We start from the raw sequence: 16,245 nt of genomic DNA, 5'->3' as shown, positions 1-16,245 counted from the left end.
GAACACTTTACTAAAGGTTATATTAAGATCTGGAGACCCAAAAACAAACCAGAAAAAAAGGTCAAAATCCACGTTAGATAAACCTCCTAAACCTGCTGTTTTGGGTCAGGCCAATTCAGACCTGGTCACTGGAGTGTGCCCTTCGAGAAGCCAATCCCCTTCTGGTCTTACAGGCCAAAGGGAGGCAGTGGCTGCTCTGGAACAGAAGGCAGACATGATGGGAGAGGGCTCAGCTCTCACCAGCCCTTAGCCAAGTCCCAGGAGTGCCTCGGCACGGGTTTCCTCAGCATTATTAAGAAGAAGTATTCCACACAAGCCTGTCCTGCTAACTTACCCCCAAAGCATCGGCATTTGTGCATTTTTAACCATTTGAGACTAAAATATTTCCCAAATGAATCACACTATCCCACTTGGTTAAATAATTCAATATTTTCTTAGTGACCTGGGGTCATAACACAGTGTAATAGCAGGGCTCCCTCACAGCCCCTTGGAGCCTGAGATTACGCCTCTACGCTAAGTGACTGCGAAGGGTCTACTCTTTGTGTAGTTTTCAGCCAGTTATCGCATCCACTGCAGACAGCGGGCCAACCTTAGCAAGCCCTTCTCTCCTTCCTAATGTGCTGCTGCTCTGCACTGAGGAACGGGGTGAGCCTTTGGGTAAAGAAAGGGGGTAATAACATCCTTCTTGCGCTGTGTTTCAGCCATCACCAAGGCCGTCAAATGCGCCCACGAGCGGTCAGTGCATCTCTTCATCGACTCCTTGCTGCACGCCGGCATGCAGAGCACGGCCTACCAGTGCAGGGACATGGCCAGCTTCAGCCAGGGCCTGTGCCTGAGCTGCCAGGAGGGCCGCTGCAACTCGCTGGGCTACCACGCCCGCCGGGGGCGGCAAAGCAGGAGGAGCAAGAGCCTCTTCCTGGTGACTCGAGCCCAGTCCCCATTCAAAGGTGAGTGCAGGCGGCCTGGAGCCTTGAGAAGGGCAGGATGCAGCCGCTGTCTTCAGAAGGGTCCGGAAGTTCCCTGAAGTCTTTTCCTTCTTACATCGTGCTCTGCTATTTCAGTGTTTCCGACACTGCAGATTCCAGACTGTGATGTGGACACAGTCACTCTGTTTCCCCAAGAATGTGTGGCAAGAGCTGGAGGAGAAAGCATGATACTTTCTGGAACAATCCTTGGGCTGGCTTTTGTTTCATCCATTTTCATGATCCCCTAGAATGTGAGATCAGGAAGACCTTGAGCAATTACCTCGACCACCCAGGCCTCACTGTGCAGAGCCCTGGAGGCATCTCTGAACTCCCACTAGAACCCAGTGCTTTCATCTCTGCTCACAGGGCCCCACCAAAAAACCTGGGCTCTGGGCTACATTTGCAGCTCCTCATTTCTCCTAAAGTTTGAATCAGCTCACCTTACAGGAGATCACTATCCTGTGGAGGTCCTCGCAAGATTCTCTTCTCAACCTCAGGACAGAAACCGAGCCCCTTCTGTTCTCTGGGTTGAACAGGAGGTCAGGGAAAGGGCTGTGGCCATGATTTGGGCTGAAGCCAGCAGAGAAACTCTGCACTGAAGCCTAAATCCTCCTGGAGGGAACAAGCCAACATCTGTTGCCATTAACATTTCTGCCTAATCCTTAAAACAGCTCGGGAGTGATTTAGCGTCTCACTGTTTCATAGCACATGCTCGCCGGCGCTGGGAGGAGCCTGAGGCTGTGCTGTTTGATTATTACTGTACAGATATTTGTAGCTGCAGAAGGTGAACATGCTGTCACCACCATTTTGCATTTGCATACTGTTTGTCCCAAAACGCTAGATGCAGCCCACGTTGAGGTGCCCATGACAGCCGAGGTCTGCAAGGTTGGTCACAATTCCATGTTAAACAGGAGGGAAGCAGAGCTTGGGTGGCGTGACCTGCCCACAGCCACACAGCCTGACAGGAGGCCTAGAACCCAGGTCCCTCTGACTCCTGGGCCAGGGTTCCTTTCCTTACCACACTCTCAAGTTCAAGCTCCCAGGCGGCTTATTTTTCAGGCACAGGATTCCTCTGTTTATCTGAACTTTTGCCCTCTAGTCAAATTTCCCTTCCGTGAGGCCCAGGAATGACAGAAATCCGTTTGAGTGGCTGATAGCTCCTGAGAGCACCTGGAGTGAGGGTGGGCTCTTTCCTTCCTGAGGGGCAGAGGGTCCCTGTCTGTCCTTGAAGGGTGGAACAGCCTGTGGCATCCGGAAGCAGGTGAGGAAATTTGGAAGGCCTCCTCCTTCAGGGAGCTCCCCCCACTCACAGGCTGCCAATTAAACACTCATCTGGGCTAACCAGCTCCTCTTTTAAATGGCAAAGCCGCCTGGAGTGATTAAGCCTCTCAGATAATCACATTTCACTGGATCTACTTTAATCCTGGAATGTTAGCAATTCGGGAAACCACCCAACCCCACCATTTCACAGACTGGGAGACTAAGGCCCAGATGAGGGAAAATCATTACACAGAGGGAACTCTTGGCAGAGCCAGCATTTAGACCTGAGCCTCCAAGCAACTAGTCGAATGACGTTTCACTTCAGTAACCTGCGCCTGGTCTGCTGTGGGGTGAGGAAGGCAGGAGAGGAGGCGGAGGGTCTCCCTTTCTCCTTGACATCAGCTAGGAAGAAAGGGGGTTGTTTTTCACCTTCCAAGGCTGGGCTGTGCATCTGAAGTGAGGGACTGGTCCAGCCCGAGGACATCTACTGGGCGGGGAGATGGGGGAGGGAGGCCAGTATCAGACGGACGAGTAGGGCGGAAGAGCAGTAGACACCAGCCAGGCTGTTTCTCCCTTTGCCAAGGAGCCCAGATGCCTGAGCACCACACGCTGCTGCTGTGAACTCACAGGGACCCCTTTCCTGTGAAGGAGGACCAAGGAATCGCATTCGAGCAGCACTATCTCACCCAGCAGCTGCCAACCCCAATGCGCCCAGCCATCATTTATTCTTCCAACATAAACTGAGCCAGGGCAGGCAGAGGCCCTCTCTCAGGGGGCTCACAGGAGACCGAACCCCTTCCATGTGCTGCAGGCTCAATGCCGTCCAGGAAGACGGACGATGAGTCCCTTGGTGACAGCTCTTGGGTCCCTTTATCACCAGCTACTCATCTTGCTCTAGGGATATCCAAAGAGGACAGGACCAGTGAGGCCAGTGATGTGGACATGGGACTGGGAGGCAGAACTGCCTGAAACTGCTCAGAACCCAAAGCCCCCAGCCCCTGACAGAGTCCAGTGATGAGCTGCGGCCGGCACTGGGCCCTCCCCGCCTCTGGGCCCTCCACATTCTCCCCAGGTCCACCTCCGTCCTTCCAGTGAGCAAAGTCCTAAACTACTCAGCCTAAATGTACCTGCTGGAGGGGAGCTGCAGCCCTGTGGTCACATCCAGCTGCCCGGGCACTGCTGGAAGTTACACCCAGGTGAGACTCCACCTACATGGAAGTGGTTGCTCACGGGACACTGCAGTCTCTATAATGGTATGTCACCCCGTATGGTAGCCGCTAACCCTATGTGGCCATTTAAGTTACTTTAAGTTAAAAAAAATCAAAAATTCGAATCCTCAGTCACACTAGCCACTTTTCAAATGCTCAAATATGTGGTTGCCATATTGGAGAGCACAGAAATAGACCGTTTCCATCATCCAGAATGTTCTATTGACAGCACTGGCATCAAGTCTTTAATCTAGGCCACCATAACTCCACCCTTCTCCGCCCATCATGGCCACGATCATCTATGACTTGGGCCCCCAGAGCCTCTCTCACTGGCCACCTCCAGCATTTGATGAACACTTACAGACTCATAAAGGAACAGACTTGCCCAACCCTGGCTACAGAGAACCCACAATCCCTATTTTTCAAGGACATCTAACTGTACTATATATTTTAGTGCAGGGTCTGGCTGGGCCAGATAAACATCACCTCCTGACTGTAGTTGCACAAAGGATGACTAACTAGGACCTCATTCCTCTGGCTCCCGAGATACTTTGACAAAACCATCAAAGGGTCTGTTTTTCTGCAGCCATCTGCCAGCACTCGGGTGAACACTGGAGAGTGCAGCAGTAGCAGAAGAGAGCTGCGAAGCAGGCACTGAGCGAAACGAGGGGATTTATCGCCCACTTCCATTCTCACCCTCTCAAGAGGAACCTTTGCTAGATTGGGAGCCTGTTTTTTTTTAAGAGAACAAGGAGGGAAACAAATCTGTATTAAGACCTGCTTAGCAAGCACCTTATCTACTTTAATCCTCACAACTGGATGAGGTAACCCGGTGGAGGAGGAGGAAGCAGCACTCAGGGAGGTTTACTCTGTCCAGGAACCATGCTGGATGTGTTGTGTAAACTATCTCATTTATCATTTAATCCTCACAACAGTGTACAGACTGAGAGAGACAGAGATGGAAGGGGGGCCCTGATTATGCCTAATTTTCCAGTAGATAAACTGAGATTCAGAGAGGCTAGCTCCCCTTCCCAAAGTCGCACAGCTTGTGAGGAGCAAATGCAGTGCTTGACCCCAGGTCTCCCTGATTCCCTGGCCCTCGCTCCTTTCACTCCCCCTGGCCTCCTAAGTGTAGGACCACGGCCAGTTCACTGAGTGACGGCTCACTGCTGAGTCACCAGGTGCGCATCTTCCCCCCTCCCCAGCTCCTCTTTCTGAGTCTCCTCTCTTCCCGGTCTTCCCTGGCCTGCGCTTTGCCCCTGCACTCTGGGCCCCATCCAGCCGGAGGGAATTCGCTCCAGCTGACAACAGCACTCTTTTCTTCTGGTTACTGAGATAAGCAGCCAAACTGTGACTTGTTGTGGGGGGGGTCTGTTTGTCTTTGGCTTTTCTCAGCTACTTCCTTGGAAGGTTTTCACTGCTTTCCAAAGGGAGTTCCAGAAGAATCAGTGGGTACCGCAGAGAGAGCCAAGGCTTGGGACTGGGGCAAGGAGTGTCCAGAATTTGGCTTTGCTCCCAACCATCTCAGTGACCTTGACCTTGTGACAAAACCTACGTGGGCCTCAGTTTCTTCAGCCACCCAGTGACTGTGTGTGGCCCAGCATGAGGGAGAACCACCAACACTGGCACCAGGGCGGGCTCTGAACCATTCCTGGTCAGTCCAGCATGGAGGAAGGGAACAGGCGTCACTGGTCAACACCTTCGAGAAGCCAGGCACTTTCACATATGCCATCGGGTCACATCCTCACAATAACCCTGTGAGGAAGCTTTTAACACCTGTTTTACAGGTGAGGCAACTGAGCTTCAGAAAGGCAATGAGCGCCCAAGCCCTCACGATGGTTCTAGGAGGCTCCTAGCTCTCAGTTGAGTGCACTTTCTGTCATCCCACGTGGGGTGCCACGGCGCAAACCACAGACGGCCAGTGCCAATCAGCCTAACAGTCTTCACCCCTCACACAGACACACACTCTCACTCCTCATCCCTTACACATACACACACATGCACACACTCTCCCCCATCTCCACCCCCAGCAGCAGGGGCGAGCATCCAATCTCATAACACCAGCATCACATAAATGGGATGTTGCTGTTGAGCCCAAATGTGGTCACCAACCCAAGTACATACATGCACACGCATAGATCCTTGCTCCTTCCCTTCCTCCCGTGAGCCTGCTCTGCTCTGGCTTCATTCAACCAGCCCCCGCTAGTGCTGGCTGCCTCTGACGGTAAGCCCCTGCATAAGAACACCCTCAGGCCTCTCACTCACATCATCTTCATCCCCCCTCTCTCTGGAGTTAGGACCGTTTCAGACCCAGGAACAAGGCCTGGGTGCTGCAAGAAGACATGAGATCTCATTCCTACCATCTCCATGAGAGAAAATCCATATAGTCTAAAAAAAAAAAGTTGTCTTTGATGTTTGCAAACAGAGTCCTACTATCTCCCAGAGCCAATAGCTAATGATTCAGAATCATTTTTTCCATGAGACAATTAAAAAAGGAAACAAAATATTCCCTTTTTATAAATTCTACAACCTGGTGCTCCTGGTGGCTGCTTGGTGAAAAACAAAAAATTTGTTTTTTTAAAGTGGCACCAGTGGGGCCCACATGGGATCGGAACCCAGGGTTTTAGGGTGTCTGAACCCCAGGAGGCATCTCTGGTGAGGAGACTCTCCAGAGGCCTCACATCTCTGCCCCAGGTGGAGTCTGCCGGATCTCGTTCAGGGTTAATGGACTATTTCATGCTTTTCATCTATAAGACCTGGAATAGTTTCTCCTGCCTGAACTGAGGAATGCGTTGTGCTGGCCTCTGCCGTCACAGGATCAAAAGCATTTTCCCTACATCATTTTTTTAAATCCTTATTAAACATGCCATAAGGTAAAGTGAGCAAAATTATTCATGCTTCTCCCCTCAATCTTTGTAACAGCATCATTGTCCTGTGGGGTGGTAGAGATTGGGAGGCGAATTGTCTGTTTTTCTTTTTTTTAAGGAAAAACACAAAAATCCCAAATAAGAACGAATAATTACTTCTCAACATGGAAGTGTCTTTCGTATTTTTTAAAAAATAATTTCATTTCAAGATTTCTCTCCAAGAGTGGCTCTCCTGGTGCAGGAAGTACAGGATTCCTTGTGCTATCAATGTGCGTTGGGCTTGGAACCTGGCTACTGCAGACACAGAGGTGCCCACATTCCCGCACATCTGTGCCCCTCCCTCCACAGCCTCACCCGGGCTCCTCACAGCTGACACACTTTGGAGGTTCTGACCTCCTGCACAGGTCCCACTCCAGGGAGACACTGCAGGGCACAGGCAATTCCCATTCATAGGATGTAAGAGCTAAAGGGACCTTCCTCCACAATCATCTCAGTCGACCCCTTCCCCCAGAATTGTGGAACCATGGCATCTCAGGCGTGGATATCATTCTCCTGCTATTCACAGTTTAAGAACAAAGGAAGGCAAAATCCCACCTCCAGTGCAGGGACATGAAACACTAATCCCCGCTCAGGGGCTGGACGTTCAGCAGGCAGGTAGCAGAGAGGAATCTGCAGCTGTGATGGCCCAGGATGGATGGCAGGAGGCTGAAGCAGGCGGGCACTTTGTCTTGGTGGCTTCACAGGAGGCAGGTTTAGGCTGTGGCTTTTCTTCAAGGGCTGAGCGTTTACCATTTGCTTTCAAAGGGCAGATTCAGCTTGCCAGAACCAGAACCCCAGGAGAGAGTGGGAAGGGTCTTTTAGAATCAGACAGACTCCTGGATTCAAAGTCTGCTCCACTTCTAACCATCTGGGTCACCTTGGACCTGTCTCCAAATCTCTGCTTCCTTATCTGTAATTGACCAGGACTGCTGACATCGTTATCTGTCTAGGTCTCAGCAGAAAGCAGGACTCCACTCACCTGGGTCAGCTGAAGAGAGCAGGCAGGACTCCTTACAGAGAGTGGGTGCGATTAAGGAAACCAACATGGGGTGTTGACACACCCTGAATCTAACATCAGGCCACCAGGAGAAGTGAGGAGGGGGACTAGCCCAGGAGAATGGGAGCTGTGGGGGAGAGGCTCCCAACAGCCACTCATCATGGGGCACACTTACTACATAGTCAGGCTCCAAAGCAGGAGGGAGCTTCAGAAGCAGGAAGCAAAACTCCTTCACCTCTCTCTTCTCTGCCCAGGTCTCCTTCTGCTGGTGCCTCTTTGGTGGGTCAGTCCCAACCAGAAACCATCCTGCAAGAGATCCAGAGGCTGAGGCCTGGGGCTCAGAGCTCGGCAGAGAGCAGATGGGGACTGCAAGAGTAGGTGTGGAAAACAGAGTCTAACCACATATTATCCTTATTTAGTCTTATTACAAGGACTGAAATAACGTATGTAAAGTGCTTAGTGTGTCACCTGATGCCACTCTGCTTACCAGCCTTGAGCTCCTCCAAGGCCAGGACCACTGCTTCTGGTTCTCCTGTTTTCTTAATACTTTTTAAAATTCCCTTTTTCCAGTAAGAGTCTAATTGGAATACATGCTTATTGTAGAAAATGAGGAACTTGCAGAAAAGCATTAGAGAATAGAAATGATCACTCTCCCCTTTCCAAAGATAAGCTCTGGTGAGACTTCTGTGGTTCCCCCTCCTTCTCTGCATTCTGTTTTATTAGAGTTAGTCTCCTGTTAAGTATATAATTTGTATCCTGATGGTTGTATGGGGTTTTTTCCCCACTTCTTTCATAAGCATTGAAATCATTCCAAAAACATCTTTTAACAACTTCCTAAGAGTAGATCACATGATAGGGAATATGAACTTGGATTCAGCAAACTAACGTCTAATTGCAGCTTCGCCAGTTCTGAGCTGCCCGACAATGGACAAGTTACTTCAGTTTCCTGAGCTTCAGCTTCTTCATTTGTAGAACGATGCAGAGGGAGGTTAAAGTAGTCATCTCACAAAGTTGTAGTCAAGAGAAATGAGGTAATTATGTGAAACAATAGTTCAGTGTCTGGGACATAATAAAGAGCTGAGTGGTAATTATCGTAATTACCATTATTAGTCCAAAGATATTCCTCTACTGGTGAATATTTAGGGTGGTATTTATTTTTTATTAAGTAATTCTGTTATGACATTTTTTAACTTAAAACTCTTTCCACATTTCAAGTCTTTTCTTAGGGTATATAAAGATTTTGGTCCTGAATATATATATATATATATATATATATATATATATATATATATATATATATATATTTTAATTGATATATATGTATTTTTTAATTTTTATATATATATATATATATATATATATATATATATATATATGGGTTTTTTTTAATTTAAGTATAGCCAGTTTACAATGTTGTGTCAATTTCTGGTGTACAGCATAATGCTTCAGTCATACATGAACATACATATATTTGGTTTCATGTTCTTCTTCACCGTAAGTTACTACAAGATATTGAATATAGTTCTCTGTGCTATACAGTATGAACTTGTTGTTTCTTGGATTTTGCGAGAATCCTGAATTTTGAAGCGAAAGACACTCTGCCAGAGTTCAGTAGGTGTTCTGTTCAATTCATTGGGTTTGTATATGTAATTCTTGGTGTATTTGTGGGAGAGGGTGAGCTGTGAGTCTCTCTACTCCTCTATCTTGGCACTTCCTGAAATGATAGTCCTGAATATAAACATCTGAAAGTTCAAGTTCTGGAGCCAATGGCCTGAACTTACATCCCAGCTATGTTACTTACTAGCTGTGTGATGTTGGAAAAGTCACTTAACCTCTCTGTTCTTTCATTTCCGCTTCTCTAAAATGAGATAATAATAGTATCACCTGTTGTAAGGATTAAATGAGATAATAAATAAAAAGTGCTTGGCACAGCTAATCAAAATAAATACTATCTGATGTTATTATCATGCATACCACCAACTACACTCTTACTCCTTTATCCCCAACAGCTTTTAGCACTGGGCTGGGTATCATATGTTTCCAACTGATACATATTAAACTGGTTGCTATGAGTGTTTCTTGTTAGCTATGGAAGATGCCCTGCCTCCTCCTTAGGGGGTTAACCTGAGGCCAGCTCTCTCACATCATCCTGCCCACAGCCCACCCCTCACCCCCACCCTGACGCCTATGGCCTGTTATCTTTGCTTTTTGCCTCAGTTCAACTTATAACACTGTTCACTTGTTACAGAGTTCCCTCACAGGCCCCGAATAATGTAAAACCTCTCCAGAGGCTTCTAGGATGATAGACCAGAGTCCCTGTCTCCACCACTGCCACCCAAGCGTTTAGGGACCCTCCCTGCAGCTGGGGCTCACAGCTCTCCTCTGCTTCCCATCCACAGCCTCATAGTCCTGAGAGCGTCAAACTACTTTATTCCAGGCTAGAGGATCTGAGCACTTATTATGCACAGGGCACTGGAGCCAATCCACCACAAAACCCAAATGGGAAAATTGGTTTATGCCAAAGGGTAGGGCTGTGTAAGTAACACAGAAACCCAGCAGTACGAGCACACCAGGACCCTGCGGCTGACGTGTTGGCAACACGCCATTAGCCACAGCTGCTGTCAGGTCTGTGTGCAGCTACCAACCTCAGGTGGAAATGCACCATTTGGGAGTAAGTAGATTGATTCATGAGGATGGTTTATTTCCACATGCTGGGTGCATAGGATGGATGAGCAAGTGGCTGGTTCCGTGATCTATGCTTTCCAGGAGGAATTCTACAACAAAGCTTGAATCTCAGATCTTGAATTCTCAGAGGTGCTTTCCATCTTGCTAAATGTTCATACACATCATTATACTCCCCAGCAGACTTTCAGTTCATTCATCCCACAAGTGTTTATTAAGCACCTACTATGTGTCAGCTCTTATCAGGACTCATGGATTAATCATTATCCAGAACAGGAAAAGCAAAGACACAACAAATATACCATAAATCCCCTATCCTTTGCCCAAGGCAGACACCAGTTCTCCAAAGAGCCCATCTCAACACAGGGCTCCAGGCAGTCCTAGCAATCAAATTGACATGCCATCTTGGAGCTAAAATGCTGCAAGTACTTAGAGAATATGGAAATAGCAAGAAAAAGAAGTCCAAGCAGCCATCAGTCATTTGGGAATGAGGTGGGATAATTTTGAAAATAGCCCCACAGCTGGCTGGTGCAGCAAGGCAGACTGAGCCCAGGCAGCAGTTCCAGGCCGAGAGCACAGACTCTGGTTTATGACCTTGAGCAGGTCACTTCACCTCTCTAACCTTGGCTTCCTCCTTTATGAACTGGGATTGAGAATAGCAATACCTTTACATTATGACCAGTAAATGAGGTGATGCAACGTATAGTGTTTAGCAACACTATCTGACAGCAGGCAGTTTGCTTTTATTAATTAAACATGGACTGTATTTAGGTAAACAAGAATAAAACAAATTTCCCTCTTCCAAATAACCCAGTAGAAGGACATTCTAGACATTTGACAGGATAGAAAAATTTTAGGCCCAGGTACTAGAACTACAGTTATCTTATTTCCACTGGAAAATGGGCTTGCTGAACCCCACAGAGCTAGTTCCCAGGACCTGCCCCAGAACAAGAAAAGTGGTCATTAAGGCATATTTCTCAGCTGGAGCCCCGTCCCACCCCAAAACTGACCCCATCAAACAGAGGCAAAAGTAAAAATGGCAGTATGTTCTCTTGCCTTTGTCAGGTGCCTAAAAGGCAATATATCCTTTGATTTATGAAAGGAGACCCTTGCCAAATACATAGAACAGTCCAACAGGAGTGCGTCCAGAAATTGCCAAATACACTGGACTCCTAAGCTGCCTTCTTTTGTTGGGTAATACTTATTACATTACAAACACAATACAAGTCCACTTAGACATTTAGGAAATTCAGTGGAGAAAAAAGAAGAAAATAAAAAGCATTCATAATCTCACCACCAAGAAAAAAACCGGGGTATCTCTCCATCCAGACCTCTCCCTCTGCATTTTTAAACTTTTTAATGAGATTTTTAATTTTTAAAATTCCAGCTTAAATTCTCTTTCTTTCTCCCTCTCCATCCTCTCCTCCAGTTTATCATTACCAGTTCAAGATGCAGTTCATCAACCAAACTGAGGAACCAGTAAAAGTAAATTTTGCCATATCACTCCTCGGAACTAAAGAGGAAGAGCAGAAACTTCCCATCACTCTGTGAGTACAAGATGCAGCCTCGCCCGTGGTGATGACACGCTTAATTTTCTCACAGGGTCTGGATGGACTCTGTGCTTTTCAAGGGTGAGGCCAGACACAACTTACTCTTCTCAGCCCATTATGATTGCCCCCAACACCCTGTCAGAAGGCACAGCCACCCAAGCCCAGTACTTCGTCATCCCTCCTCAGCCCCACCCATAAATTGCTTTATGTCCCTCTTGTTTGTGATGGGCCCAATGTGATGGGGGCTGAATGGAGAGGAAGCCAGAGGTGGCCAGTCTGTGTCCACAGTGCAGGAAGAAGATTCAAGCAGGGAGGAGTGGTGACGGCTGGAGCAGGTGTCCCCAGGAAGGCCCTGAGCACCTTTCCAGTGAGTCCTCAAAACCGTAACCCAGAAACAAAACTGGTTATCATTCAACTTGGCACACATTCCCATCCCAATCAGCCTGCACGGCCAGCCCTGCCCATCTGTCCTTCGCCCTGCGACACATCTGCTCACGAGATGGCGAGTGGCCTCACACGTCCCGCAGAGGCTCCCCTGCTTCACTGGCTAGAAAAGGCCCATTAGCTACTTTTTCTCAGCACCTCGACCCTCGGAGTGAACTCTCCTTGGGAAGTGACACTAGCCCTTCACCCACTCGGGAGATAGTCCTCAGCTTCTGGAAAATTGCCACAAGCTTTAATTCTCAGATCATCACCCGATTCAGTCACGCAGCAAGGACTTGCTGGTGAGCTGCACTGCAGAGAGGACCCTGTCCCTGGAATGCTCCCAGCCTAGTAGGGTGGGTGGATTCCTAAACGGTTCTTTACAACATACTGCAGGAAGAGCTATGATGAGCCCAGCCAGGGAATCCTCCAGCCACCTGTCTCACCCTAAATCCAGCGTAAACTCTGCACTGTCCCCAATCCCTCCCTGGGAGATTGTTCTAAGGAGTGCAAAGGGCATTTAGCTGTTGTGTCACTGTTGGGACATTTTAATGTCTTGGAGATTAGTGAGTAAAGCTGATAATGATACCTAAGGATCTGCATTTAAATCTTGCTCCAAACTGGTGCATCCTTTTTATATGTGGTTTTTATATTCCTGCTATCCTTTGTTGTTTTAACAGAAGTTTCTATTTATATGGGGAGGAGAAAAGCATTACTCAGGAGAGAAGACTGGTGTGGCTGTAATGTGCTGATCACACCTACAGAGAATGGAATAGCCCAAAGGCCACTACCAAAGCCCCACCATCTCTTTGGGGCCAGTTTTTCTGGTTTGTAAACCTAGAAACTACGAAGCCTGAGCTAAACAAAGTTAGTTAGATTCATTATTACAGAACTCTTGGAGCCTTTTGAATATGCTAACTCAAAAAATAGGATGGTTTTCCCAATATTACTAGTCCAGAAAATCCTTTTGATCCCGGCACATCTATTGCTATCTCTATTAATAGTCTGTCCAACACTAGCTTGGGAAATGCAGAGAAAAGACCACCCCAAGTCACTCAGGCAAACCTAGTAACACATCCCGAATGTGCCTAAGCGTTGCTTCCCTGTTACAAATCAACTGACTGGGTCTGGTTTCCTTTGCATCTTCAAGGAACGGAGGAATTACTAGCAATAAAACCTATTCCTTTCTTATCACATTGGATTTGGATATCGGTGAGCTGATCATGATCAAGTTCAAGTGGGAAAATTACCAGGTGTGGGCCAACGTCTGGAACGTGGTCCAAAGCTTCATCCCATGGGGAAGAGGAACATTCCATGGGAAAGAAGAGCCCGTCTACTCAGGCCTTGCTCTGAAGAGCATCAGAGTCAAAGCGGGAGAAACCCAGCAAAGGTGAGTCCTGGTTCAACGTCCTCCTAACATCTATTAAGCATCTACCTGTGCCAGCACTTTCACAATTTATTTTCCCTTTATTTTTCTTTTTTTTGAAAAATTTTTTATTGAGTTATAGTCAGTTTACAATGGTGTGACAATTTCCAGTGTAGAGCACAATTTTTCAGTTATACATGAACATACATACATTCATTGTCACATTCTTTTTCACTGTGAGCTACCACAAGATCTTGTATATATTTCCCTGTGCTATACAGTATAATCTTGTTTGTCTATTCTGGATATGCCTGTCAGTATCTACAAATTTTGAACTCCCAGTCTGTCCCTTCCCACCCCCTACCCCACTGGCAACCACAAGTTTGTATTCTATGAGTCTGTTTCTGTTTTGTATTTTATGTTTTTTTTTGTTTTTTGTGGGTTTTTTTTTTTTTAGATTCCACATATGAGCGATCTCATGTGGTATTTTTCTTTCTCTTTCTGGCTTACTTCACTTAGAATGACATTCTCCAGGAGCATCCACGTTGCTGCAAATGGCATTATGTTGTCATTTTTATGGCTGAATAGTATTCCTTTGTATAAATATACCACATCTTCTTTATCCAGTCATCTGTTGATGGACATTTAGGTTGTTTCCATGTCTTGACTATTGTAAACAGTGCTGCTACAAACATTGGGGTGCAGGTGTCTTTTTGAAGTAGGGTTCCTTCTGGATGTATGCCCAGGAGCAGGATTCCTGGGTCATATGGTAAATCTATTCCTAGTCCTTTAAGAAATCTCCATACTGTTTTTCTCCATACTGTTTCCCACAGTGGCTGCACCAAACTGCATTCCCACCAGCAGTGTAGGAGGGTTCCCCTTTCTCCACAGCCTCTCCAGCATTTGTCATTTGTGGCCTTTTGAATGATGGCCATTCTGACTGGTGTGAGGTGATACCTCATTGTAGTTTTGATTTGCATTTCTCTGATAATTAGTGATATTGAGCATTTTTTCATGTGCCTATTGATCATTTGTATCTCTTCACTGGAGAATTCCTTGTTTAGGTCTTCTGCCCATTTTTGGATTGGGTGGTTTGTTTTTTTCTTGTTAAGTCATATGAGGTGCTTATATCTGGAAATCAAGCCTTTGTCAGTTTCATCTTTTGAAAAACTTTTCTCCCATTCCGTAGGTTGTCATTTTGTTTTACTTATGGTTTCCTTTGCTGTGCGGAAGCTTGTAAGTTTAATTAGGTCTCATTTGTTTATTCTTGCTTTTATTTTTATTGCTTGGGTAGACTGCCCTAGGAGAACATTTTTGAAATGTGTGTCAGATAATGTTTTGCCTATATTTTCTTCTAGGAGGTTTACTGTATCTTGGCTTATGTTTAAGTCTTTGATCCATTTTGAGTTTATTTTTGTGCATGGTGTAAGGGACTGTTCTAGCTTCATTGATTTTCATGCTGCTGTCCAGTTTTCCCACCATTTGCTAAAGAGACTGTCTTTATTCCATTGCACTTTCACAATTTAATACTTGCATTTACCTTATGAAATGGGCATCACTGTGTCCTAACCATGGCATACAGATGCTCGGAAAGGTGAAATGAGCCTCCTTAGTTCACACAGCCATAGGTGGAAGGACCAGGATTTGCACCCAGGTCTTCTGATTCCCAGTTTAGCCTCTTCTGTCTGCCCACAGTCCATAGCTACCTGCCTCTGGAGGTTGAGAACTCACTAGCCCAGTGCTTTTCAAACTTCACCAGGTGATGTTGGTGCTGCTGGTCCAAGGACCACACTTTGAGTGACAGGGATCTGGATGTGACCTTTCTGCTTTGTTGTTTACCTGGTGAAAGGCTTTTAACAGATCACAGTCTCAGGCTGTGGTGCTGCCTTTCAAATCTGAGAGTGCCAAGGGATCGCTGGGAAGCTTATTAAACATGCAGCAAGTCCTGACCCACCTGGAGAGCTTCTGGTTGGCTGTGGTCTGTGAAGGGACACACATCTCATGATAAGAGCCCTGAGAAATTCTTATGTGCACTAACGGATTACCCTCAGGGAACGTGGCTTTGTGTGATTGCCCTTGGCCTCAAGTCCCCAGGAACAGGAACGCGTGGACGTGGGGACAGGGAGTGAAGGAAAGAAAGGACATCCGGCTGCTCCTTCAGTCCTCTCAGCAAAGCAGAGGGATGCCCACCATATTTTGCTATGGCAATCAGGATTTCCTGTGGTTCTGCAGTTCTCCACGAAAGGAGAATTTTGTCTTTCCCTAGACCCTTTCCCATCTCCTCCCACTGTATTCAGGGAACTTGTCTCTCCTCTCCCACTGCCCTCGGTTGGACAGCCCATTTCTCTCTTCGGCTTGTCCCCAGCAGAGACAGAAAACAGCACACCTCTCACCTCAAACTGCTCTCTTCCCTCACTCCCTGGGTCACACTGCCAGGAGTAGGCCCATGGCAGATTTATGCCCCCTGAGTCCCTTATACAACCGCACTCTGAGATTTTATCTCCCTGGGATACGAAATCCTGGCAATTACTAAGAGCACACTCTGCAGTCTGCCAACAGACTTCTCCACATGATCAATTTGAGAAAATTAAACTGCTTCTCTCCTCTTACACACTTAGCTATTCTTGCATGACTTTTTGGCCCTTTAGAACAGCTCTGCTTCTGAGCACCACCCCTCCCGGATTCTCTCAGCTAGAGAGTAATTCCTCAGCGTTAGTGGCTGCTCGCCATGGCAATTCTAGGTACCTTGACCTGAAAGGTTGTATAAAACACAATGCTACCTTCTCCCCGGGTGCTCACCCACATGGCTCTGAAGAAGGAAAGAGGAGAGGGACGGGAGGGGCGCTGACAGAGCTCCTGCTGCCCCCGTGGGCTTGAGCTAGGTGCCC

The 16,245-nt window shown here is 47.1% G+C and overlaps 1 protein-coding gene across 1 annotated transcript in view; it reads left to right on the top strand.

The window, feature by feature from the left end:
* LIPC (lipase C, hepatic type) overlaps positions 1–16,245 on the top strand; it is a 150,118-nt gene that overhangs the window by 131,098 nt on the left and 2,775 nt on the right. The window contains exons 8-10 of the mRNA XM_010979945.3: positions 702–947; positions 11,448–11,565; positions 13,142–13,381. Coding sequence (XP_010978247.1) covers positions 702–947; positions 11,448–11,565; positions 13,142–13,381 — 604 coding nt within the window. The remainder of the gene's footprint in view (positions 1–701; positions 948–11,447; positions 11,566–13,141; positions 13,382–16,245) is intronic.

Source organism: Camelus dromedarius, chromosome 5 (genome assembly GCF_036321535.1).
Source record: "Camelus dromedarius isolate mCamDro1 chromosome 5, mCamDro1.pat, whole genome shotgun sequence".
Lineage (NCBI taxonomy): Eukaryota > Metazoa > Chordata > Mammalia > Artiodactyla > Camelidae > Camelus > Camelus dromedarius.
The sequence above is the reverse complement of the archived record's forward strand: the minus strand, read 5'-3'. Positions and strand labels throughout refer to the sequence as shown.